Source organism: Chinchilla lanigera, unplaced genomic scaffold, assembly GCF_000276665.1.
Source record: "Chinchilla lanigera isolate Chin_1 unplaced genomic scaffold, ChiLan1.0 scaffold00116, whole genome shotgun sequence".
NCBI classification, from domain to species: Eukaryota; Metazoa; Chordata; class Mammalia; order Rodentia; family Chinchillidae; genus Chinchilla; species Chinchilla lanigera.
This window is the reverse complement of record NW_004955517.1, coordinates 1326623-1352659: the sequence shown is the minus strand read 5'-3', so window position 1 is coordinate 1352659 and position 26037 is coordinate 1326623. Positions and strand designations below refer to the sequence as shown.

At 48.4% G+C, this 26037-nt stretch overlaps 1 protein-coding gene across 1 annotated transcript in view; it reads right to left on the bottom strand.

Moving 5' to 3' along the window:
• The window catches only part of Adamts9 (ADAM metallopeptidase with thrombospondin type 1 motif, 9), a gene marked incomplete in the record, with an annotated part of 141149 nt that overhangs the window by 91049 nt on the left and 24063 nt on the right, over window positions 1-26037 (bottom strand). Inside the window, 9 exon segments of the mRNA XM_013506939.1 lie at window positions 4732-4877; window positions 11017-11118; window positions 12847-12988; window positions 14163-14309; window positions 18235-18340; window positions 18449-18489; window positions 19465-19580; window positions 19679-19762; window positions 22386-22675. Coding sequence (XP_013362393.1) covers window positions 4732-4877; window positions 11017-11118; window positions 12847-12988; window positions 14163-14309; window positions 18235-18340; window positions 18449-18489; window positions 19465-19580; window positions 19679-19762; window positions 22386-22675 — 1174 coding nt within the window.

The window sequence follows — 26037 nt, the reverse complement described above, 5'->3', positions numbered from 1 at the left end:
CTACGTTCTTAACCTCCTCGAGCTTCAATTTTCCTTCTTTAAAATGAGTACACAGCAGATGCTAGAAAACACCGGCTACACGGTCTTCTCTGCCAGGACCACCCAACCTGACCTGACTTCACCAACCGTCCACTGACTTCCGAGCCTGGGCAGGCAGGGCAGCAGTGGGTGCTCCTCCGCAGGTCACCCAGGGCAGGAAGGGCCACCAGGAAGCCTTTCCTCAGCCCAAGATACGTGTGCTCCTGAGGTCAAAGGTGTGCAGAGTAAGAGAAAAGCCTGGGCCTCCAGGTCCAAGCAAGTGGCGTTCCGTGAGCTCCCCAGCTCTTGGGGCTCCCCCTTCACACGTGAGGCAGACCAGACCAGACGCTGCACACCGCAGGGCTGCTCCCACATGTCCTTATACACGACGGAGACTCCCCTGGAATACGCACGGCACACAACACAGCAGGGCGTGTCTGTCTCCCCATGAAACACAGGGAAGGCTGTGTGCTTAGTATCTGTATTCTACACCAGACCTGCCAGAACCTTGATTTCTTGCTCCAGGGTAGGTAGGGTAGAGGAGGTACTTTATACCAAGAGACAGGAAGGAGGTTCAGAGAAGTTAAATGCTCTGCTTTTGTTAATGGAAGAGCAGGGTTAGGGCTGGAATCCACACTGCCCAGGACTCCGGTTCTTTCTGCTGTGGACCAGTCTTGTGTTTATCTTTTTAGGGCCATTGAAGGATGTACACTTGGCTTCCTGGTACCTAGCCCTTCTCTCGGAATCAAGGAACCCAAGACTCATGCATAATCACCACAGATTACATATGAATAACGAGCCGGCTCACACACCTGCTCAGGAGAAACTTGCTTTAAATGTACTGTAAGTCATTCCAATAATTTCCTCAGGTGGAAATGATTTTATGGAATCTCTTTAATGGTCCCAACTGACCACGGTGGATCAGTTATTGACTGCCTAAAATTATGTAGCATTTTTTCCTTTTGAAAAGGAAACATATTTGGCTGGGTGTGATGACACATGCCTGTAATCCCAGCACTTGGGAGGCTGAGGCAGGAGGGTCATTCCGAGTTCGAGACCAGCCTGGGCTACAAAGTGAGCTCAAGGCAAGCCTGAACTGCATAGCGAGACCCATCTCAAAAGACAAAAAAAGGAAACATTTTAAGTGCTTTCTGTTCTCTCCTACAATAGGGCTCAGGTGACACTGGACATTCATCCAAGGGAGCTCTATGGATGGAGTATCTCTTTCTTCTAGCTGGCTTCCCTTCAGTTGGCAGCAGTTTCCCCCTCTGCTTGCCTGGAAAATGCGAAAGGGCATTTTGTGACTTATTCCTACAGAGACTGACTTAAAATAAACAGCACAAAAACACTATGTGTGAGGGGCAATGTGCTGAGGACATGGGCTCTGGAACCGGCTTGAATCCAACTCTGACACTCGGTAAAGACGCAGTGTCACGCAAGGGATCTCCTCTTGCTGAGCCTCAGTTTCCTTACCTGTAAAACCTACTTCCTAGGGCTCTGGAGACAGCTTGGTTAGGACACTCAAAGCACTTGGACAACACCTGGCACATAGTAAGTGTTTAACGAACGCTCAGCTATTATACAGTTCCACAAAAGACAGGCATGAGATGTATCTGACGGCTGCCTGTTTTTGCATGGCGTAACTGAAAAATGTTAAAGGAATAGCATCTCATGACACATGAGAACTTATGAAATTCACATGTCACTGTCTAAAAAAAAGTTTTAATGCACCGTAGCCATGCTCATAGTTTTTTTTTTCTTTTTTCATAGTTTTCTTTTACAAAATGTTTCCCACTCGGTCCGGAAGGCTGAGTAGTTACAGTGACCACATACCCTGCAAAGCCTACAATACTCATCTCTGGCTGTTTATGGAAAGGGTTTTCTGAGTCTGGAGCTATTCTGTGTCACTAGCCCCTTCCCAGCTCCTGTCCCTGGGCACAACGCTGCTCACAGGTAGGAGGAAAATCGCCGTCCACTGGCAGGGACCTGAGCTCAGAAAGGGTAAGTACGGCAGCAACCAGGAGGAGCTGCTGAGAAGGGCACCTGGCTCTCCCAGCCCAGGGCCCAGGACCTGGCCTTGCTGCCAGGCCTTGAGGGAGGGTTCTTCCCGAACCAAACTTTGTCTTGAGGGAGGGTTCTTCCCGAACCAAAACTTGGGCCGTGACCTTCTTAGCTTTTTATGTAAAGACAGACTGTCATTTGCAGGGAGTGTAGATGTGCCCTTTTGAACCGTATGGTGTTGCTTCTGTCCAAGACGATGTGGTTTCCGTCTGATCTGCATGTGCTGTGTGATACGAAAAGCTAAGCCAACAAACCTTTCGGCATGGAAAAAATGAATCTTATAATTCAGTAATTTAGCTGGGTAGTTACTTTTTTCCATTTAGGCAAATACTGAAAATTACAAAAAGCACAGATTTAAAAAATAATGTTAACCACATTTTCCAACTGATATGATCCTTTAAAGATATTGCACGCTACATCAGGACGGAAAGGCTTCAGGACAATTGCTAGATGAACTACTATTTTATACAGCCAAGTTGGCTTCCCAGCGTATGTCCATGGCCACGCTACCTGACTGCGGAGGGAATGGGGTAGTGTGCAGCCAGTGTTAGGACGGAGCCCCTGCGAAGGGCATCACAGGTGTATTCTCCCCGTGATATCAACATTTATGCTGTTTACAGTGAACAGGGAAGGCAGATTTGGGTTAGCCGTGAGGTCAACCCGGAAGACAGCGTGGCTCTTCTGCCTGCAGGTGGCTAGGAGGGGCCTGGGGGACACCTGCAGGGAGCGCTGATGCCAAGGGACACAGCCGGCCCAAAGGGGGCAGTCCGCAGCCTGGATGCCTGTGCTTCTTCACGATCAGTGGTTCTTCCATGTTGAAAAAGCCCATCCTAACTAACTGCTTCAAAAAAAGCTTTGCTGCTATTCTTACAGCCAAAAATAAAGTCTGTTGTTTTGGATGAAACAGATGTATCATCAATGTTTTTTAAAGGAAGATTTCATAAGCAGCCCAATCTGTACCACTGCATACCAGTTCAGCCCAAAAAAACTGGAGAGCCGAAACCAGAAAGCATAATTGGGGTCCAAAATTAGAAAGCGTATGGTTTCTACAGCTCGGTCAAGACAGTGCAATCACGCACAGCAAAGCTACTTTTTGGGTTTCTTTCTTTCTTTTAGGAGAAAACACTTTAAAAGCATGGCATCAGATGTCTGCATGCTAACTAAATACAGTCTTACATTATACCAATATTATGGAAAAAAAAGAAATACTCCAGTGACCTTACTAGAAACATATCCTGGATCGTAGAAATGGAGCGTGACATTATGTTCTCAGGACCAGTCAAACCTCACGCAGGTGGGTTCCCAGAAAAGGGTTCTGCTGCCTTGACTCCTTCTTTTTTTTTTTTTTTGAGACAGGGTCTCACTATACAGTCCAGGCTGGCCTTGAACTCACTTATGTAGCCTAGGCTGGTCTCGAACTCACAACGATCTTCCTGCCTCAGCCTCCCGAGTGCTGGGATTACAGGCGTGCGCCTCCACGCCTGGCTCCTGCCTTGACTCCTTAAGGACAAGAGCACCACTTCAGCCCTCCTCACCAATCGTCTACTTGTGGGCTTTGCACTGAGGCCTGGGTCCCTGCGACCCGCTCCTGCAGTGTCCAGAGTCACCTCCTTCCCCAGTTAACAGGGACATCCTAACGTGAAGATGACCGCAGGAGTCTTAACGACACGGTGTCAGTGCCCGAACTCAGCTGGGTGGCATTGTCCTCAAATCTCCCACATAAACAGCAAGGAGAGGACCTTTAGGTCTTTAACGAGATCCACTTCTTAACTTCTGAATGGAAGGATCTCTGTTTCACTTTGAAGCTCAAGATCCTTTTTGCCAACAGCTTCACACCGGGTGAGTTTCTTTGTCTAGCCTGTCTGATTATGGAGTGATTTATATCTCTCCACATTACTTCTAGGACTCCTTTAAAATTCTAAAAAGGGAGAAAATCCTAACACAAAAAAGTGCTGAATGCTTCTTTTGAATGGAATATCCTGGAATCAAATTTAAAAATAATTATAAAGTGTCTCCTATTTGAAAAATAGTAACAATTGCTATACAATAATAATTTTGCCCAATAGAAATGGTAGTTTTTCAGTTTGGAAAGAAATGACAACATCTGCAGTTAGATTAAGAGACCTGGCTTTAAACTTCAAAGAGCTAAGATATAGAGTTGAGTTTACCTTATTTTATTTTATTTTTCTTGGTACCGGCAATTGAACTTACGACCTTGTGTACTTGCCAAGCAGGCACTGTGCCGCTGGGCTATATCCAGCAAGAGTTGAGTTTACAAAGCATATTAATCTTACTTTACACTACACAATACTTATGCCATGCAGTACATATGTCTGAAAGTCTGAAGACACACATCCAATCACGTATCAGGATAATTTCTCATGGGATTAAACTGGGCGTGGGTAGGAATAAAGATGTCAGATTATTTCTACATCATACACTCGTGGAACACGTCAGCCACTGGCAAAAGCATCACCCAGCAGACAGACACAACCCTGAAGGGTCTGGGGAGAAAACGGTAATGCAGCAGCAGGAGCCGGGGGACCGTGCGTGAGTCCGGGGAGCCCTTCCCCGAGGTCTCCAGAGCCCCACCCTGCATTCCCTTTCAGGCCTCCCCCTCCCCCAGCGGGAGAGGCCCGCTCTAGGACTTACTCTGGCCGGTTGCACTCACGAATGGCCGTTTTGATGCCCCCGCCGCAGGTTCTCGAGCAGGTTCCATAGGGACTCCAGCTTCCCCAGGATCCATCGACCACGGGGACCTCCATGTCTTTGGGAACACAAAATCCAAACTTGCAGTGCTGTGTTTAACAAGGGGAACAGTGAGGAGAGGATGGTGTCGCAACCCCCCCTCTACCAGCTGTCCGTTGCGACAACCCGACTGCAGCGCTTTTCCCGTGCTGGTGTGCAAGGCCGCAAACTCACCACTCGTGTGAATAAAGGACACGGTGGGGTTTTAACCTCACGCTTACTGGTTTGAGGCTGGGCCTGCATTTACAGCTGGCTGGGAGCGCATGGCTGAGGCGGGTGGGGGAACGGTCCACCTCGGCCCGCACTTGGGTACTGAGCGCCAGTGGGCAGAGCAGAGGTCAATGGGACAGAACGGGCGCAGCACCCGAGCAGTGCATCTCCGTGGACATCTTTGGAGGTGTCGAGAGAGTGTAAAATATAATGCTGTATCGGTCCCCGTGGATTTAACTAAATCAGGAAGAGGGAGAGAGGGCGCTAGTTGCACGACTTTCGTAAACGCACTCCAAGAAAGCACGTAGGAGCAGACTAAAGCACGTCAGAGTCCAAGCTGCATTACTCTTTTGTTACTAATGATTTCAGGAACTCTAGCCTGTGGCAGGAAAAAGGCCACGATGTACAAAAAATAATAATAATACTAAAACAAAAGCAGGACAGGGTGCAGAAAGCCCACTCCAACCCTCTGCCACTGATGGGCGTGAGGCGGAGACACGGGCTAAAGTCACCGAGCCGTGGACAAGGGAAGAGTGGTGGCAGGAGGGGACGCTGCGGCGCTCAGATCTCTGGAGGGGGGCGGGGTGGCCTTGATTCACTCTCAGGGAGACGCAGAAGCGGGGTGGAGGCCCGGGGTGGAGCACCGGGGAGGGGGGGGGAAGGGACGGCGGAGCTCACAGGAGGAGCAGCCCTACCCCTCGGGCAGGCGGGCGACCAGTTATTTGCAGAGTGCAATTCTGCTTTCTGGCCGGCCCTCCCTGGTAATCACGCTCGGAAGGCGCTGGGGCTCGGCCCCTGCCCTGGGCTGTGTAGGCTGCGGCTGAAGCAAAGGTTCTGCGCCACACCCTGGGTAGCGCAGAATGCAAGGAGTGTGCGCTGGCAGAAGGCCACACCCCTCCCTGGAGGTCACTTTATATTTGTCTTTACAGTAGCTGTCACCACCTCTTGGAATAGATGTACACAGAAATAAACAGAGGCAGCTGGAGCCCACTTCTCTTGGAGAAATGAAACACAAGCCACGTATGTAACCCTACCACAATTTTTAGAAGCCACGTTGTAACAAGCAGAAAAACCTGAAATAGATTCTAATGTATTCTATTTACCCTACTATGTCTGCAAAACCACTACTTCTGCAGCTCTCAATCTGCAAATCACGACAGCTGTCCCCTCTCATGGAAGCTTCGTTTTCTGAACTGCGGCTTACAAGGGGTCAATCAGTCAGAAAATACACACGGGAAGTTCCAGAAATAAGTCCTAAATAAGGTCTGCTACACAATGCAGAAGTGTTTTAACTGTTAGTAGTTATTTCTATTTCTCTTTCTGTGGTGAATACATAAATTCACCTTTATCATGAGTACGTATATATGTATAGGAAAAGCTATAGCATGCATACAGTTCAGTACTAGCCAGGACATCAGGCATCTGCAAAACAACTTGGAGCATATCTCAGAGGATAAGACCAGAGAATTTCTGCACTGTTTTTATCCAGGGCCGGGGATATAGCTCAGTGGCACAAGCACCTGCCTGGCAAGCGCAAGGTCCTGAGTTCGATTCCCGGTACCATTAAAAAGAAAGAAACAACAACAAAAATAAATAAAAAGTACTGTACTGTTTTTATCCATGCTAAATCTTCAGAACCTGGGGTTGTTTATAGCTAAACTCTGACCAAGTGCCCCACAGCCACCAATGACTAGTGGCTGTCACAGAGGACACAGCAGGTCTACAGGGGCAAAGGTCAGCAGGGAGACAGGTCTGGCTGGAACTGCGGTTCTTGCAAAAACCATTGCTGGCTTTAGCAAGTCAAAGAAGCCTGTTTCCAGTGTGGAACATGGGAGACGCCTGCCACAGCTCTGCGCAGCGTGACAGGAGGCACCCGGGATGCAGCTAGGCACACGGGTGACACACTAAACAGCAAGGGAAGGGGACCACTTCATGTGTGGCACCCCAGCCCCAAAATGCAAAACCGGAAATGCTCCAAAATCCAAAATGTTCTCAGTGCCAACACGAGGCCGCACGTAAAGCCCCACACCTGACATCATGTGGTAGGTAACAGTCAAAACAAAAGAACACTAAAAAGTATGGTATAAAATCTGTCCTCAGGCTCTGCGTACGAAGTGCATGTGAAACATAGGTGAATTCGGTGTCTAGACTGGGTCCTATGCCCAAGGTAGCTCATTATATACTTGCATACACAAATATGCTGAAATCCAAGGACGTCTGAAAGCTGAAACACTTCCGGTCTCAAGCACTTCACATAAGGGTTACTCACTTGTATCACGACCTCACCACGCTATGAAGCAGGTGACAACACCCGCGTGTCCAGAGAAAAGAAAGTGGAGATGCAGAAGGGTCACTGCCAGACCTCAGCAACGGGCAGAAATGAGAGCAAACACAGACGAATAGCCTAAAAGAGCACACACTGGAGTACAGCGCGCGCTGCCCCCACGGTGGACGAAGGGGGCATTCCGGAAAGGCTGGAACTGCCAACGAAGCCACGCGTCTGTGGGCGCCGCACACGTACACTTCCTGACCTCTCCAGCCTGCGGAAGCCGCCTCCACGCAACAGCAAGCTCCGCGTGAACGCTGCGCTTCCCATCAGCGTCACCGCGAACTCAGACCACAGCAGGCCCGAGGCCTGCCAGCATGCTCCCCCTCAGAACGGTGCTGAAACATCCCCACGGCCCCTTATGAAATGAAAATCCTAATTGAAAACAGGTCTGCAAATTAAACCTTTCCTCGTGGCATAACCATTAGGACCTGGGGATGAGGCGCGCAGGCTGAGGGGGGCTGTGTGGGAAACACGCACCCCGGGGGTCTCTCACCGGCGCACCTGATGAACTGCCTGCCTCTGGAGCAGCCACTGCATCACACCAGCACGGTAAGCGGCGGGTGGAACCGCAGCCAGAATAAAGTCAGCCTTTCCTGAAAGTGTCCAAAACCGTTTAAGTGATACTTTACATGAATGCATCTTCTAAAAATTCTAGAAAGGGGACTTCAAGGTCAGTTTTGTTCCAAGAAGGCTTGAAACGAAAGTTTCTAACCTCAGTCTCACGAACTGGGTTAAAATGAAAATGTTTATGGACTTAACCAGAAAAGGGAGAAAATAAAGAGACACTAGTGAGTCATTTGTTGAAATAGCACTGTGCCAGCAGCCTGAGACAGAGAGAGAGAGGGAGGGAGAGGGAGGGAGGAAGAGAGAGGGAGGGAGGGAGGGAGAAAGAGAGAGGGAGGGAGAGGGGCAGAGAAGTGGGGGGAGGGGGGAGACCAACCTAGCGGCAAAGGGAATCAGAATTTGCTCACACATAGAAGGCACAGATTGCCAATTCTATGAAATCAACACAAAACAAAAAATCACAAAGAGATTCATGCCAGTATATCCATCCTCTGTTTATAAAATGCATAAATACTGTCAGAGTATTTACGTATGTGTTATGGTTTGTGCCTGGGTGTCCCCGAAAGCCTCATGCAGTCATGGCGGAGGCGTCTAGAGTTTATGATTGATTCATGGTCCAACGCTGGGATTATGGGTATGAGTGCTGCACCCGCTCTGGGACGGGCAGCCTGCATACAATATAAGGGAGGGAAGGAGGTTTGCTTGCTGCTGCTCCTCCTGTTTCGCTGTTGCTGCTTTTGCTGTTTTCTGTCACCATGAACTGTTGTCCTCTGCCATGTGCTACCCTGCCTTGGAGCCAGCCAAGTATGGACTGAAACATCCACAAACTGTGAGCTAAATAAACCTTCCTTAATTTTGAGTGTTGGGTATTTTGTCTCAGCAACAAAAGAGAAAAGTAACCAAGACAATATATCTACATCTTTAATATACCCACATCTTTTACGAAAGCTGTTAGGTCTATCTGCCCACCCTCCTGAAATACGGTTAACAACACACCTATCACTTCCTCTGCAGAGCTGCTCTCCTACGTGTCCAGAGTCTGTCCCTTGGAATGCTTAGAACCTCCTGCTCTCGCTGGACACAAACGCATGAGATAGGGGCCTCTGCAATCACTCCCTGTCCTCTCCCTCAAAAGCTGTAAGGTTACCCCACGGTCCCTCCACTTCTGCTTCATATGCACAGGTCGATCAGGAAAAGTCAGAGCAGACCCTTGCACGCTTCCCGAAGTGGCTGGGAAGTCCACCACTGCGGACGCAGGCAGCCTGCTCATGACAGTGTCACTCAACACAAGTCACTTCATCATCTTCCCGAGAAACTTTGTTGTGGTTTTTCCAGCACTAACGTATGTCAGGAATAGATCCAGACGATGGGGGCATCCGGTTGACTAGGAAACACAACACGGTATGAGTGGTTCTGCTGAGAGCAAACAGATTCAGTCCAAGCCAACTACCCAAACTCCAGTAGATGTCAAGTAGATTGTCACCTCCTGCCCACTGTTAGCAGCCGTCTGGTCACTGTGTCTAGAAGGATTCTGAGGCCCTATCTCGACTGTGTAAGTGTCACCATGTCCACGTGTAACGACTGCCACGGAAGCCAGAGAAACAGATTCCCACACACACCTGTGATCCTGTGGCCGCCAACACACTAAGCAATGTGCTACAAAAGGTGCAGCTTCACTCTCTGGGCAAAGACACAAATTTCTTTTCAGGGTAACACAAATTCCAAAAGCTATTATGACTATACAGACTGTTCCTGGGACAGCTGCGCTGTCAACTGTGGCTGTCACAGCCGTGGAGAAGTCACATGAGTTGACTTTGTCACTAGTTTAAGTCAAATACAAAATCATCTTCATTATGAGTTAACCTAGTAACTCCTGCCCCCGTACTCACTGAGCTTTATAACCAGCCACCTTGGGAAGTGAGAGAAAAAACCATGAGTCCTCCTGTGCGGCCAGTGCAAACTGAGTGAGCTGTGAGCCGAGCTAAGGCCCCTGACCTTACTCAACTCTGCTGTCCCTTCCGATGCAGTAGGGGACAGAACAAGGGCCTGTCTGGGGAGCTGCAGGCAGCGCCACCCCAGGGATCTGAGTGACCTTAGGCAAATCATTGTTTGTTTTTCAGTTCCCTATGAAATCAAGGAGAGAGAATAAAATTCTGTTACCTCTTAGGGCCCCTTCCAAGGAGACCCTCTAGGTGCTACTAATTCTACAAGGTGAAGTGGAGGAAAAGGAACTGAGGTGTGAATAAATTATTACAGAGTATAATGGACAATGGGAAGAAGACAGAAAGGAAACTTTATGAAGATGGCAGGTCTCAGAAGTGCAGTCCCGGGACTGTACCACTGGTAAATGGCAGACTGTCGGTATTCCCATGGGTTACTTTTTAAAATCAGGATTTATACCTAGAATTTGTGACCAGACTTTTTTGGGTGACGATGGTGACAGTGTTGCTGATCCAGCTCCACTGTCTCAGATGCACAGCAGGTGCAGGAGATTCAGTGAATCACACCCCCAGGTGTATGGACACTCAGCACTGGCCACACAAACTGCAGATGCAGGTGAGTTACGAACAAACCAGCGGGAACCATTCTAACCAGCTCGCGAGAACCGAGCGTGGCTATGTGCACTGGTGACATGGTAGATCCTCAAAGCGACGAGCGCAGCTTGGGAAGGACCTGGCAGCACATTAACGAACACAGTCAGCTTACTGTACTTCCGTATTTCCTAGATTCTAAGATGCTCCATTAACTTTAGAGTTGTGTCCCAATGCCTCTTCCTAAAGCGAAAGAGAAGAAGATGGAAACACGATTGCCCACTACATGTACTCCTCAGTTCGGAAGGACACTGGGACTTTAGGACAGTTGAGATGAGAGAAAGTCGTGCACTGAGAGTCTTAATACTGAGGCCATAGCGACAGTCACACCTCTGGGGTGAGTGCCGTGCCGGCTGGGAGGTTTTACAGTTGTCAACAGTACGCCAAACTCTCCTCAAAAAATACTCGGTCAGACTGAACTATCTTGCATCCTGAATGCTGGCCCCATCTTGCACGCTTCTACCCCAAAACGGGAGAGAATGGGGTGCTACTTGCCTTTCCAGGATCACATTCTGTCCCGTCAGCCCAGGGCGTGTGTAGCGTTTGGCAACTTTGAGCTTTTCTATTCGTATTGCACCAGAGCCGTCTACACTGCACCTGCTCCAATTCAGTTGAATGACAAGCAAGAGACAATAAGATTAAGTTGGTAGAAAACAAAGCAAAATCACTTTCAATTCAAGTCTTGCCGATGACGCCTAGGGTAGCTGGGGGAGGGACTTATTTCTTAGCTTGAAAAATGAAGAAACATTTCATGGCCTCCAAGGAACAGCCTGAGAGGCGTGCTTCTGGGCCTGGTGGAACACAATGGTATAAAAGGGGAGTACTGTCCACCGGAGACATTCACGGCACCACAGGGTCTTCTGCAGGACTGCCCTCCACTGGGGCTCAAGTCCACAGGGCCCACGCTCAGTGTCACAATGGGACTGTGCGATCTGAGTTCGGGTTTCAAACCCTGATTCTTGTTTGGCTTTGGCTTGACCTCAGAACTAGTGCTAGTGGTTTTTTCTTTTAGGACCGTGTAATGTCGCGATCACGTTATGACTCATTTTTAAGGTTTTTTGGGGGTGTTAGAGAAAAGAAGAGACAGAACATCATGAAGTACTTCAGGCATCAAAAGAAGTATAAAAAAATAACCTAATGGATTCTCACGTACCCATCACCCCACTGAGGAAAAGAAACTTCACAAGCAAGCAGAAGGCCCTACGTCTGGCCCCTCCCTGGTCCCCCTGCCCGTTCCCCGTCCCTAGAGTGGCCCTGCCAAGCAGCAATCACAACTTCATCGCCCCCAGTGCTCTCACACAAACCCTAATGATCCACCAGCGATGTGCAGGGCCTGAGCTCCACCCAGCAGAATGTATCCTTCTCCCCACACAGCTCGCATCCTTCCAAATTTTTCTTAATTACTACAGTAAACCATACTTTTAGTAGAAAAGTTGAGAAGTTACTAAGAACTTAATTTAAAAAATAGAAAAAAGAGCCTAAAACTACTGTTCCCTGCAGTCTTCCTCCCTCTTTCAAAGAGGAGAACATACTCTATAAACGGTCTGTCCTGCCATTCAAGCTAAGTCCTATCACAAGCACGTTTCTGGGTGTAGCTCGTGTTCCACCTGCTGTACACTGTTACGCTAAATGGAGACACTCATGTTTGGCTGATCTTCCTTGCGCTGGCCATTTCGGTGACTCTTACTTTGTGCTACTGTGAGTAAGTGCACAAATGAATGCTGTTATCGATAAAGTTACTTAAACTTTCAAAAATTATTTCTGTCGACTCACTGAACTCCAGGTTATCTCTGACAGCTCTACTGCCACACGCCCAGCTCTGTTCATTATATCAGGTGTCTAAATATCCATGCTGCTTGCGTCGAAAACCACAGCCCACACCGTCTGGGCCCCACCAAAAGTGATGACCATCCTCAGGCGGTCACAAGACGAGACCTTGACAGGCTGAGGCAGAGTGACCCATGGGTGTCCTTTACTCGGACAAGTGCAACAAGTGCGGAGACAGTAGAGGAAGGAGCCGAGCTCCACAGTCACCAGCTCCATAGCCTGTGCTCCTTCCAAAGCCTCACTTTCCCACTGGTAAATGCTAGCAACGACGCACCTCCCGTGAGCAGTCACCAGAGGCAACGAGCAAGTGCGGGCAAATCACCACAGCCCTGTGCCCTGTGCCCTTTTCCTCAGCACTGCAAATCCTGAGGTCACCAGCCGTCTGTCTTATTCTCAGCTTTCCTTTAGGTGTATGAGAAACAGAATCCAACGAGAAACTATGAGTATAAAGAAGCTCAGAATCAACAGACAAGAGCAGAAACAAACCCCAAACCTTACCATGTATGGGCACAACTCAGATCCGGGTCCAAAAATCAATTCACATTGTTTGTTTACGCTGTAAAAGCGGCCTGGCAGTTGGGGAGGAAAAGGGTAGGGTCTGGATTCAGGTTCGTTAAGCAGACATTCACCGTATCCAGTGCTGTGGGAAGAGGAAACAGGCAGATATGAGAACAGGGACTGTCCACGGCTCCCACACGGGTAAAGGCCACCCCACCAATCTAATGGCAGTAAAGACGATTTCTCTCTGGATTTCACGTTATTCTCTTCAACCAGGGGTAAGTCCAGAAGCAGAAGTTACATCTTCGGTGTATACTCTGTCAAACCACATGCTATGCATATGACATAGGCGGCAGGAAATAGATATCTGTCACAGCACTGATTGTATTTGGGCCGACTGTCTATTTCACTTTATGCCTTCCCGGTAGACTGTGAACTTCTTAGGGACGTGGACAGTGTCTCTTTTATTTAAGCTTGGGGCCTGGTCCATTGCAACAGAAGTGTACTAATGTCTGCTGAAGGGATGAGTGAGTGAGTGAATCAGTGACTCACACAAAGAAAACACCTTGTCCCACCTGCTTGAGAAGAAGTGCGGCAGCCCTCTAGTTCTCTCGCTCTCTACAAACATCTCCCCTGGAAAATTCACACCCGACAAGTTCTGATGAATAAACCCCTCCCCCCTGTGGCTGCACAAACACACACCCAGGGACTGTGTCTTGGCACAGCCGTTCAGCCTTTCCTACATCTGGGAGAGAAGAACAGAACATCTGTGACACAAGGGCACTGCATCATGTAATTGGATCTTCGAGCAGCCTGCCAGAAAGCTAAAACCAAAATAGGAAAAGGAAAGAAAGAAGGAGAGGGGAGCGAGCAAGGGAGACGACACCCGATTCAATGCACGGGGAGCGCTGCGATCACTGCCCACCCTGCGCCCTTCCCTGGGACCACCTCAGATTCCAGCCCTTTCCCAACCAAAGCTACGAAGCTGAAAGTCCACAAACACTTGTGGTCTCCCTCACGGCATCACACTGACTCTCCAGAACTGAACAAATTTCAAAGCTTTGCCCAAATCCAGCAACATTTCCACATTCCTTCTGAGAGTCAAACCTTTTCTTTCGCTCAGTCTGTAGCGTTCTAAACACTGGCAGGGCTTGGGACTGTGCGGATGAAAGAGGGCTTTTTCCCTCCTTTAAGGAATGTCAACAAAAATAACAACTCAAAAGGAATGCCTGAGTCTGCATTTTCCTTCCCACAATTAGCTCGCTCTGTGTTGGCCGATTCTCGAGATTCGTGCTCAGATAAAGCTCAGGACTTACTCTAGAAACTCAGTGATGTATCTCCGACTGCACTTTGACCACACCCAGGGGTTCGTGTTGACCGTCAAGGTAGGCGCCATGACGTGCTGGGTGCTCTTCACGTCTTCGTCTTTACATTTATTGCTGTCATCGTGGGGCATGTTAAACCTAGAGCCAAAAAGACAGGGACGAGAATGTCAGGGCGCACGCAGGGTTTGCACCGATACGACTGTTTCCAGAACACATCCAAGACAAAAAACCCGTCAGCTACTGTACTGCGGATAAAAACCTCAGGCAGCCGAGTAGAGTAAAATGTAAGACAATTCAGGATGGAGTGTGGAATACAACAGCAACGCCGCTCTGTTTAACATATAGTGCCTTCAGTGACTAGAAGACACGTATTAGGCCGTTTTTTGGTTTAAGTGTACTTTTTGGAACTGCAGAAACTCTGAATGTGCTGTAGCTGGTTCTAGAATACAGCCGTTAGAATTCCTAACAATCTGTTACAGGGTAATATATAGTCAAGAATTTGGCAAGGTGTGACACTGGTATGAACATAAAAAGGCAGTCCGTTTGTAAAATAGGAAGAAAATGTTCAAATGGGAAGGAGAGGAAGGAAAGGAAGGAAGGGAAAAGGAGAAAGATGAGAAAAGAAGGATAAAATGGAAACAGAGCTTTTGTCAATAAGGAGGGGAGGAGAACTGAAGGGAGGGGAAGGGAATGGGGAAAAAAAGCATCACGTTACGCCATGTGCAGGTACAAATTCCTTATAATGAATGGGCTCATGATGCATGCTAAAATGTACCAGTGAACTTCATTAATAAAGAACCTCAGTCCCTGTCCACAACCAAGGCCAAAGGCTTTCCAGCCAGAGGTGCCCGTGGGTCTTGACACCCTTCTCGGGCAGGGTGACGGGCGGAGCACCTGGCTGGGACAGCCCCGCGAGGTTCTCGGCGTGTACCGGGGCGCACAGCCGCAGAGCTGGAGTGGCGACGTGGGAACCAGAGCGCGCTAACCGGGCTGGCTTAACGTGGGGACGGCAAGAGCTCCACACTGCGCGCCCACACCGACTCCCTGGAACTCGCTTCCTGGAGAATCAGGCCACAGCATTCCTGAACTCCCCCAGGCTCTCACCGAGTGGGCTGCGAGTGCTGCCAGCATCCTCTCGGCCCGAGGGAGCTCCGCAGCAGCCTTCGCGCATGCTTGCCATTCTTGGCTGAGGCAGAGGAAGTGGGAAGGAAATAACAGCAAGCCTTTCCTCAGCCCAGAAGCACCGCTCCTGCGGCCCACGCGGCATTCTCTGCCCAGGCAGTTGGCCATCTGGGTACAGGCCAGAAAGGCTCTGCCTCCCGACTCCTGTCTCCCAGGGAGATGGATGCCAGTCACAAACTGCAGCACGTGACCAGTTCGGCTCTGAGGAGGGAATTCCCTCCACTAGCTCATCCTGAGCACGGGAGTAAGTGGGCCAGACGGCAGTGGGGAGGCTGCCTCATAGAGAGAAAAAGCTGTGGCAGCCGGGTGCGACGGCGCACACCTGGGATCCCAGTGCTCTGTGCAGCTGAGGCAGAAGCATGCCAACTCCAGCCCCGCCGGGCAACCGAGTGATTTAGTGAGGCCCTGTTTGGAAATAAAAATCAGGTCGTCAACCCGAAGGGCCGGAGGTAACTCGGCACAAAGGCCCTGGGTGCAAACCCAGAACCGGGACGGCAAAGAATAGGAAGAAGTGGTGGAATCTGCTCCAGAATTTCTCTTGCGTTTTCTTCTTCTCTAAAAGAATGCAGGCCCCTCAACCGGACAGCAGGGGTGGGAAATCTCGGTCTTCCTGGGTTCTACCCAGTAATTAATAGTCTCACATGCTCAAGAGCCTGTTTTCTTAAAAGAGTGACTGTCCTGGGTTCCACTGCCCAGCTGCATGGTCCCGGCAACATTTATACTAATAAACCCAAACAAGCGCTGCACTCAACTCTAGCTTGTTCTTCTGTGGACAAAGGAGCGGGCCTTCATTCCCTGCCCCACCGCGACTTGGTAAAATCGAAAGAAAATGTATTTTCATTCACACGCCAGGTATATTTGCTTATTGCAGGGACTAAATAGTATTATTTAGTATTTACTGAACGTTGATTTAAGGAAGGCCTTGTTGTTGTTCTGGGGAATGAACCCAGGGCCTCACGCACGCTAGGCAAGGCCTCTCCCACCGAGCTCTACCCCAGCCTGGCTGAACACTTGTTAGACAACAGTAACCAAGCCTTCTCAGCACTCACAGTGCCCCGGAAGTAGAGGCAGTGCTGTGGGCGCCTTACTCCATCTACTCACTTATTTGAGCCAGTGAATAGCACAGTCAGCCTGCGTCGTCTGAGGTCCCACAGCCACAGCTCCCACCAACTGCAGGTGGAGAACACTCCCACATACAGAATGTTTTATCTGCCCGTCATCACTCTCTGAACAATACAGCAGACAACTCTCTGTAGCATTTACACTGGGTGAGGTATACAGGTAACAAGAGGTGATTTAAAGTGTTCAGGAGGGTGTGCACAGGTGCTACGCAGACACCACGCCTCCTCAAACAAAGGGCCTGAGCATCTTAGGGTGGTGATGTCCACGCAGGTTCCTGGGACCAGGCCCCACTGACGCCCGGGCTGTACTATTACAAAGAAGGGCTGAGGCACAGAGGGTGTGACCCCTTGATCGAGGTCATGGGGCTACTCAGGTGGGGACCCTGGGTTAGAACTCTCCTGGGGAGCCCCTGTATTTCGTGAAGACGCCTCAGGAGCCAGGGGCCAGGGAAGACACTAACAAAGCATGTCTGGCCTGGTGCCACTGCTATGGAGAGCCAGGCTTCCTTCATGTTCTACCTTCTGGTCACCTGAGAGGGCTCCACTGGAGAGAAAAAGGAGCGCGCTCTTAAAACGTGGCCAAAGGTACATTACGGCTGTGTCTAGACGTCTCCCAAAGCCTCGTGCAGTCACAGGGAAGGGGCTTTACCGTGTCTGAATTTAAAGCGTGTGATGCTGGGATTAAGGGTGTGACTGCTACTGCCTCCCTACGGCGGGCAGACGGGATACAACACAAGGGACAGAAAGAGGTCTGCTCCTCCCTTGTTGCTTGTGCTGCCTTGTGGGTGCCATGACCTGTTCTCTCCCGCACCACTGGGCGCTGCACGTTCTGTCCCAGCAACAAGAAAAGCAACTTTAGATACATCCATTTTCACAGAACTGACCTGCAGATGCCTCTAGGGGTGTGTGTGTGTGAGTGTGCATGTGCCCACACCCACACACACCTTCGCTCTGTGCATAGCATAGCACACCGCGTACAAAGTCTCTTATGAAAATATTTGAGTAAAAATGCTTGGCTAGTAGATGTTCCCTCTAAGTAGGGTTCTGACATGCAAACTGATACAGTACTCATGATGACACCCATTCCAAAAACACAGAGTGTGAGTGACTTGTTTAAGAAAGAAAACAATGTAGTTCAACAGTCAGAATAATTTCTAGCAAATTTACACTGATTTGCCATGTGTTCTAACCGTGCTCTGTCTCTAAAGAGCCACGGGGAAAGTGCATTTCCTAACGGCCACTTAGTGGCCATAACGAGGAAATGATTCCTATTCTGTGTCTTTGCTCAGTCTCTTTTCTTGAAGAGGCTATTACTTTCCCAGATACTAAGTACCTGAGTTACAGCTGCAGTCAGGACGGATCTGGATTTGTAAAAATCTTACGGCCCAGGGCAATACTGCGGGACCCACCTAAATGGAGACACTGAGTCCGGAAAGCTTTCCACATTAGCGTACCCTCTCCGTCAGTGGAAAGAGCAGAGGGGCCCTGCGCCTCCTGCTCCCAGTAGGAAGGAAGAGCCTACGAAGCTTTGCATGTCAAATACGAGCAGTTTCACCAGAGACACACGTGAACCGTGGCTGAAGAGGCCGAGCTACCTCGGACTCAGCTTTCTGAAGCCAAAGTCATTTCTTCCACTCAGGGTCAAAGCTTCCAGCCCTGCAAATGCTGCTGTGACGAAGTCAAGGCAATGCTCACTGGTGCAGAGAGACAGAAGGCTTAGGTTGCTTGGAATTGAAAGAAATTACGAAGCGGAAACTTACACATGGCCCAGCTCATGGGCAATTGTGAAAGCTGTACTCAAGCCATTATCTTCACTGATGGAGCAGCTCCGGTACGGGTCACAGATGGTCCCCAGCTCGGCAAGGCCTATTAGGTGGGAGTAAGAACAGCAAGGATTGACTTTAAAAAGCGATTGTGGCTTGTGACAGAAACACTACACACTGTTCGGTCCCAGAGGACGTGCACAGGACTCACCTAAGGTGTCGCACTTGTCATGAGCTCTGCAGATGTCCTGTCTGAAAACAAAGCAGTCCTCAGTTTTGGCCGCACCAAAGAGCAGAGCATGCAAACACCTCAGCTGGTTAGAGGTCACAAGAGCACGCGGTGCGGGGGAGGTCGCAGCACACTGACAACGCCAGGGCTTTGCAACACAGAACGGTTTGGGAAGCACTGACTTAAGGGCGAGAAGCTACAGCAGAAGTCTCTGTGCTGCCGGGGTGGCCACAGAGGAACCGGAAGCCTCTCTGACCAAGACTTCTCCAACGCCCTACAGTCAGTACCTGGAATTTTCTGAAGGATGAAAACATTCTTGAGAAGGTGCTACGTGCTTTGCACTTCAGTTTATTTAAGAGCCAGCAGAGGGTGGGGGTGTGGCTCAGGGGTGCAGCCCACGTGCGAGGACCCCTACAAAAGCCCCAAGAGCTCAGAAGTGTTTTGGAGCATTAACAGAGGGGGTCCACCACAGGAGGCACAAATAGGTCACCACCCTCCTCTCCTGCTCTGTTACAATGCTTTAAACATTTTCAAGATGTGAGCTGCCTTTTAAACATTGTAAGATTTCACATTTTTAAAAAAAACTCCTGTTCTGGCTTCTTGCACAATCACTCGAGCCAGAATCACGGGATCAGATCTGGGGGCAATAACCACCTGGGTGCCAGCAGCAGCTGCCCCAAAGGTGGACAGGTTTGCTTCCGGGCTGGCCTGAGGCATTTCTCCTTACCTAGCCTTAGCGGGTCTCAGCTGGGGCTGAGCCTCCCTCCTGCCCTCCCAGGGGACATCTGGAGACTGGAGTCAGGTTTGAGAGAAGGGAGCGTGACTGACAGCAGCACGCGAGGCCAGGGATGCTGTCGAGGCCCTGCAGTGCTCAGGGCGGCCCCACAACAGATTCCCTGGACCAGCGTCCGTGGCCCCCTACTGGGGCTGGAGTATGTGACCACACCCCGCCGCCTTGGCCCGAGGCTGAGAGACCGAGGATCCAGAAATCCAAATACCTTGTAATAAGCACAGCGGTATCATGCCGGATCCCACCTGGGTAATTCTTTGAATGCTGCCACTGGCAGAAGTTTTTTAACGTTGTCTGAGCATTAAAAGATATGACAGGTCCTTCCTAAACACAGAGAAGCGTTACAGTTGGTCTCTGCTACCCACACCTCTCAGAGATGTCATTTTATACACAGGTAGAAGGAAAAAAAAGATCTTTATTACCTGTTCATCATGAATCACAACTAAGTTCACAATGACAATATTAATTAAATTTCCAATACTTGGGTCTTTATAGATAGAGGCTACCTGCAACGGAGATAAATTTTTCAAAGTTAATTGTAAACTCTCTGTAAGCAATAAGCAGTCACTTTTAGGTTGGGCGCCATTTATTTTTACATTTCCTGCAACACATGCATTTTCCAGTTCTGAATTTTTATTCATTCAACAAACATTTATTTAAAGTCTCTCTGTTGAATCTACAGATGGCAGTTTTAGACCATAATGACCTTGAGCAAGTTTAAATTCCAGGGCATTTTCCCCTGAATCACATTCCCATGCAACTTAGCAGTTTTCTGTACCAAAACACCGGATGTGAATTGCCACCGATCTCTTTCCTGGTTTGCCAGCTTACGGACGCTCACGTTCACTACGTTCGCTAATACTTGCAGTTTTCTGTGCTTCTCACCTGTTTGTATCCCCAAACCCTGTGAAACCTGTTTTGGGTTCATTTTGCGTTGTTAAAATGAGTTACGAGAGCTGACATTCACATTACTGTGTACTAGATCTTCTCTGAAAACTGCAAATGCATTTGCATTTAGTCACAACAGTAAAACTTTAAACCAGGTCTATTATAGCCTCTATGTAGCAAATGAGGAAACTGAGGTTCAGAGCAGTTAAGTAACTTGTCCAAGGCTGCTCCACAGGCAGTGGTTCGCAGCACAGCCGGAGCGCTGAGCCTGCTGATCCTAGGTCATGCTACCCAAAGCTCACGTTCGTAGCCAACATTCCTCCGAAAGGAGCTGTGGGATGGCCATGGAGCTGGGTGGGCTGGGCACCCTGATGGGGTATTCCCTTCCCTCCTTCCTGGTCATGAGGGCTGGGCACGGGATGAGGAGGGGTGCGGTCAGCACGGGGTGCACAGGGGAGTGGCCCACAGCAGTGAGGGGAAGGACAGCAGCACCCCAGGCCAGCAGAGGCCCGAAGAAGCCCCAAAGCAACGTTCCCCAACACGGTGGCTTTTCACCCTTATCTGGGGAACTGACTGAAAGTAAGCACTGTTCCGGAGAATTAGGTAGTTCACAAGAAAGAGCAGTGCTGAGAGGGAGCAGGTCTCTAGGGGCTGCTGTGGAATACTTTACTTTTTTGATCTTTTTTCCCTGTGATACCGGGGATCGAACTCAGGGTCTTTGCATGCCAGGCAAGCATCCTAGCACTGAGCAATGTCCACAGCCTCTAAAGCTTTTTCTAAACAAGAGTGTAAAGCAGTCTATGAGCCTGCCCCTTTTCTGTCTGTATCTGAGGAGGCTGGCTCCAGGACTCAGCATGCCCCGCTCCGAGGGTGCATGAGCCTCGTCGGGAAGCTGCGCGTATCTGCACGCGACCCACCCACATCCTCCCAAGATCTTTAAACCATTCCCAGGTTATTAATAATACCTGAAACAATGTGAACAGTTGTGCTCCAAGAAAAAAATCTGTACCTGTCTGGTACAGGTGCAGTTCAGTACAGGTGAAGTTCCTGTCCACATACTGCGGACCCAGGGGTGCCCGAGTCCACAAACAGGGACCCACGGCAAGGGGTGCCGTGTATGCCAGCATATGTGCCGAAGAAACGTCCAGAGTTTCCCAGACAGGGGCCACTTGCCCCGTATGCTACTGCTGAGGACTTACAGCGTGGCGAGTCCAAACTGAGTTTTGAAAAGCTTAAGTAAAGCCCTTGTTAGGTTGTTTTTTTGTTTTGCTTTGGATGCAGTGTCTTGCCATGTAGTCCAGGTTGGCCTTGAACTCAATATCGTCCTGTCTCAGCCTCGGGAACTCTGGGAGTAAGGTGTGTGCCTCCACATCCAGCCATCTCGTCAAAAAACTTTGGAATTACAGTGTTTGGTATAAAAGAGTATATTGTTAAAACTAACTTTCTGTATTTCTTGATATTTTTTTCAAAAAAACATACCTGCTAAAAAGTTTAAAATTAATGATGTGGTTTCCATTATATTTCTGTTGGGCAGTGCTAGTTAGAAGCAACAAAAAGTTTTAATAATAGTTGCTTCTGGGAAGACACTGGGGAATCTGCACAGAAAATATTTCCTTTTGATCAGTAATATTGGGTTCTGTTAGACTTTTTCAACTGTGTAAATTTATTGTGCTTTCAGTTTAGTACGAAAGTACAAAAAAGTGATTCTTAGGCTTCACTCCAGGGCTGCTTACTGCGAATACTGCGTATGACGCCATCAGCAGCCAGCGCGTGTTTAAGGCCCTGGGGCCCGCGGCTGACCAGTACTGTAGTACTAAAGAGCCGCACCTGGCTGTGAACGTTCACAAACCAAAGAGCATAGATCTAGGGAGTGGACCAGCGGAAGGTCCTATGCAGTGTCGCAGCACCTTGCTAGCTTCACATGACTGCTGTCAAGTGACCTAATCCTTCTGAAACTCAGTCTTCTTGTCTATAAGATGAGATAATAATCCAGCCTAGTGGACTGGGAATTATGCTTTTTAAGTAAGAAGCACATTTAAATTTCATATAAAATATCGAACAACCAGGGAATATCGATAACACCACCATCAACGTGGAAAGGCAGCCGGTGAGTACACGCAAGTTCCCTTCTGCCCTTTGTCTGAATGGCTGAAAGGGCAGCCCCGAATGCTCCTCCAAAGCACTGTGGGAAACCCTCCCCGGTGGACACTGAGGATGAGTGATCTTCTTGAATATACTTACAATGGCCATTAAGGTTAAAACATAGTGCTGAAGGTTTGCTCCATGGTATAAAACCATTTTCTTGTCCGCCACCACCATGACTTCTACAAACCGTGGGTAGGATAAAAAGCGCTTGGTCCTTCTGTGCGCCCTCCTGTCCCGGGGGCTGTTGGTCTCGTTCCTGTAAGCAGAGGCCACCTTGCCTGCCAGCCCGCTGTCTAGGGCTGCCAGGTCATCTGCCAGGCTATTTGTGCCTTCCCATTTCCTCCTGCCCGTCTTCCTCTTGTCTTTCCTGCGACTGCTTCTGTGTTCTGTAACGAGTCAGAAGGCACGCATTATGGGTCAAGCCACATCTACATCCTATTAGGAATTAAACTTGATACATCCTAAAATGACTGCTGTCAAGTGACCTAATCCTTCTGAAACTCGGCCTCCAGAGTCACACGTCATAGCAAACAAGCCCACGGACTCTACAGGTACAACTCAATCTGCACGCTCATCTCAATGACCCAGGGTTCCAGACTAGCTTCACTGGGAAGCTTCAATCACACACTTAAGTGTTAGAACAGAATTGCACAATTCCTTTCACTGCATGACGAAAGGCTTGCTGGGAGGCAGGCAGGTCTCACCCACGTTCTTTACCGGCAGGGTTAACGACACAGTCATAGAACTATAGACAACAGCCGGGCATGGGGGCGCACGCCGGTAATCCCAGCACTCAGGAGGCTGAGGCAGGAGGATCATTGCGAGTTCAACACCAGCCTGGGCTACAAAGTGAGCTCAAGGCCAGCCTGAGCTGCATATCGAGATCCTGTCTCAAAAAGACAAAAAAAAAAAAAAAAAAAAAAACTATAGATAACAGAAATGGAGATGTTTCACAACTATCAGTGTTGGTACCCAATAATATACCCTAGAAAGAGACGAGTGGCGGGCAGGCAGTGATACACAGGGACTGAAAGAAACACATTAGGAAGCATTCTATTACCTTATTAGACCATTACAATACTTAAAATACCAGAACAGTATCACTATCCCTGAATTCTGATGCCTCTGGATTTTCAGCTGATTTACTGCAGTGCTCCATTGAGGAAACAAGGTCAGAAGGCACAAGGAGATAGGACCTGCATGTATGCCAGGCCAGCTCGCCTCACCCCTTGCTGTCTTGCTGCTCCACTGTCTTGCTGCTCACCCAGGGGCCAGGACCAGCTGCCCTGGGACAGCCTGGAAGCTTAAAGGAAGTGGGAATTTTCCACCACACCTCAGGCCTCCCTGCATGCTCAACAAGATTCCCAGGTGAGCAGTATCTATAGTCATGCTGAAATTCTAAGACGCACCACGCAACTTTCATATCACCAACTACAAACGATGCTTTGAGCAAAAAACAAGACCTACTCAGCCACCGTGCTCATCAGCTCACAAATGCGCTATAGAGCTGCCATGCCACTAGCCTGGGGTCCAAACTAACAACAGAAACACATGAAAAGCAAAGAAGTATGCTTGACTGACCAAAAACTGAGGCACAGAACACAATACCACCAAAACCATAACAAACAGTAGATTACAAATGGTTCCTCCCTGAAGGGCCCAAATGTTTGGTCATGACAACCAGTTGCTAAAACAATCAATTTAGGCCAAGACGCACATTTTATCCAACGTGAACACTTTAGTAATTATTACGATAGTGGAATCGGCTCATATTGTCAAACAGTTATAATCTAACTGTAGAAAACAAGACTAGCATGAAATCTGGTGGTAGAGTTCAACATTAAAGACTTTTTCTTCTACTCTCTGTCAAGAATATTCATATATGCATACCAATGCAACATGCGGCAATTAAACTGCTATTTAATTTTAAAATCACCAAATGAATATAGAATAGATACAAACCAATTTCTCTCCTATAAACCAAGCTTCAAAGCAGGTTCTTTTATGTATATTATCTCACATGTTCCATACTGAAGAAATTTCTTCTATTTTACAGATAAGGAAAATGGGTCTCAAAAATTGGGCAACTTGCCCCAAATCATGTAGCTGGAAGTGGAGGTACAAGGACTAACTATGATTAGCACTGTTGCACACCTTCCATTGGACAAGATTTTGCAACAGCTGGGGTTGAAATGGCTTGGTGGACAATTTCCAAGGGAATCTGAATTGGTAAAAAGGCAGCTCTTGGTGGATATTTCCTCAAAGTTTTGTTTTTTATAACAGGACTGTGAAATACACTGAAAATTTAATGTTGCTTAATGTATTAAAAAGTCACCTATTTTGTGAAAAATACTCCTGACTTAATTTCTTCTGCAAACATTTTAATTCAATTTATTATAATTGGTAAAGCTTTTTTTTTTTTTTTTTTCTTTTTTTTTGGTTTTTCTCCGGTACCGGGAACCGAACTCACGACCTTGCGCTTGCCAGGCAGGCGCTTTTGCCGCTGAGCTAAATCCCCAGCCCCTATAATTGGTAAAGCTTTATAAATTTAAAAAATGTTGAAGTCTTAACTTTTATATTGGATTTTTATTTTCTATTGACTTCTGCTCTAATCCTTAATTCTTTCCTGTTTGATTTAAGGACAGTTAATTCTCCTTGCACCCTGGTATCTTAAAGTGCAAGATTAGCCTAGTGAATTTGGATCTTTCTTCTCTCTTAATGCAGTGACTATAGCCCAATTTTCCTGTAAACTCTGCTTTAGCAGCACCCCATTCATCTCAATGTGTTTTCTGATTTCTCCTTTGACCCAGTGGTTATTTAGAAGCGTGCTGTTTAATTTCCACAGATTTTTAGCTTCCCATTTTTTCTATAGTTGATGTCTAACTTAATTACATTATAGTTGGCAAAAGTGGTAGTCTTTATTTACCATTAGTCTTCTAAACGTACTGACTTTTTTCCCCCTAACCTAGCAAGTGGTCTGCTCCGGAGAACATTCCACATGCACTGCAGAGAACGTCTACTACGCTGTTATTGGACAGAATGTACGACAACCATCTGCTAGATATAGCTGGTTGACAGAGTCGTTCAAGTTGTCTCCTTCCTCCTTGAACTTCTGGCTGGCTGCACGGTTCATTACCTCAGTGAGGTACTCAAGCTCCAACTGCTGTTTCAGAGCTGTCCATTTCGCTTCTGCCAGGTTTTCCTTGGTGTATTTTGGCAGTGTGTCATGCAGTGTATGCAGGCTTACGACTGATTCCTGGTGAGTGGACCCCTCTACCATAGTAAGACATCTGGATGAACTGTACTTCATCAAAGAAGTGAAGACGCCAGCCACAAAGTATCAGTTGTGTGAGGTCGGGTGGCTGTGGGGAAGTGGGGTGGGGGTAGCATGGTGAGAGGAAAAGAGTGTATTCTCAGAATCATCAACAGGACCCGGGCATGGGAAAACCCGAGGAGGAGGAGGAGGCGGCACTAACTGGAAACAAGGTTTGCCTATTCACATGAAGCTGGGGAAAGTAAAACATTAATCACTAAAGGGTGTGATTGCTAATAGAACAACGTGTGTCAACTGCAGCATTTCTGGAAGACACGTCACTCACTCATAAACTTTGTATCACAGAAATACAGTATGTGAATAAAGATGCACAGGTCTCTTCACAAGCGAACACAACGTCTACTGCACAACACTTCTCAGTCTTTCATCCATCCATCTTTTGTCCTAATGAGTCAGAGCTGTATTTATTGCCCT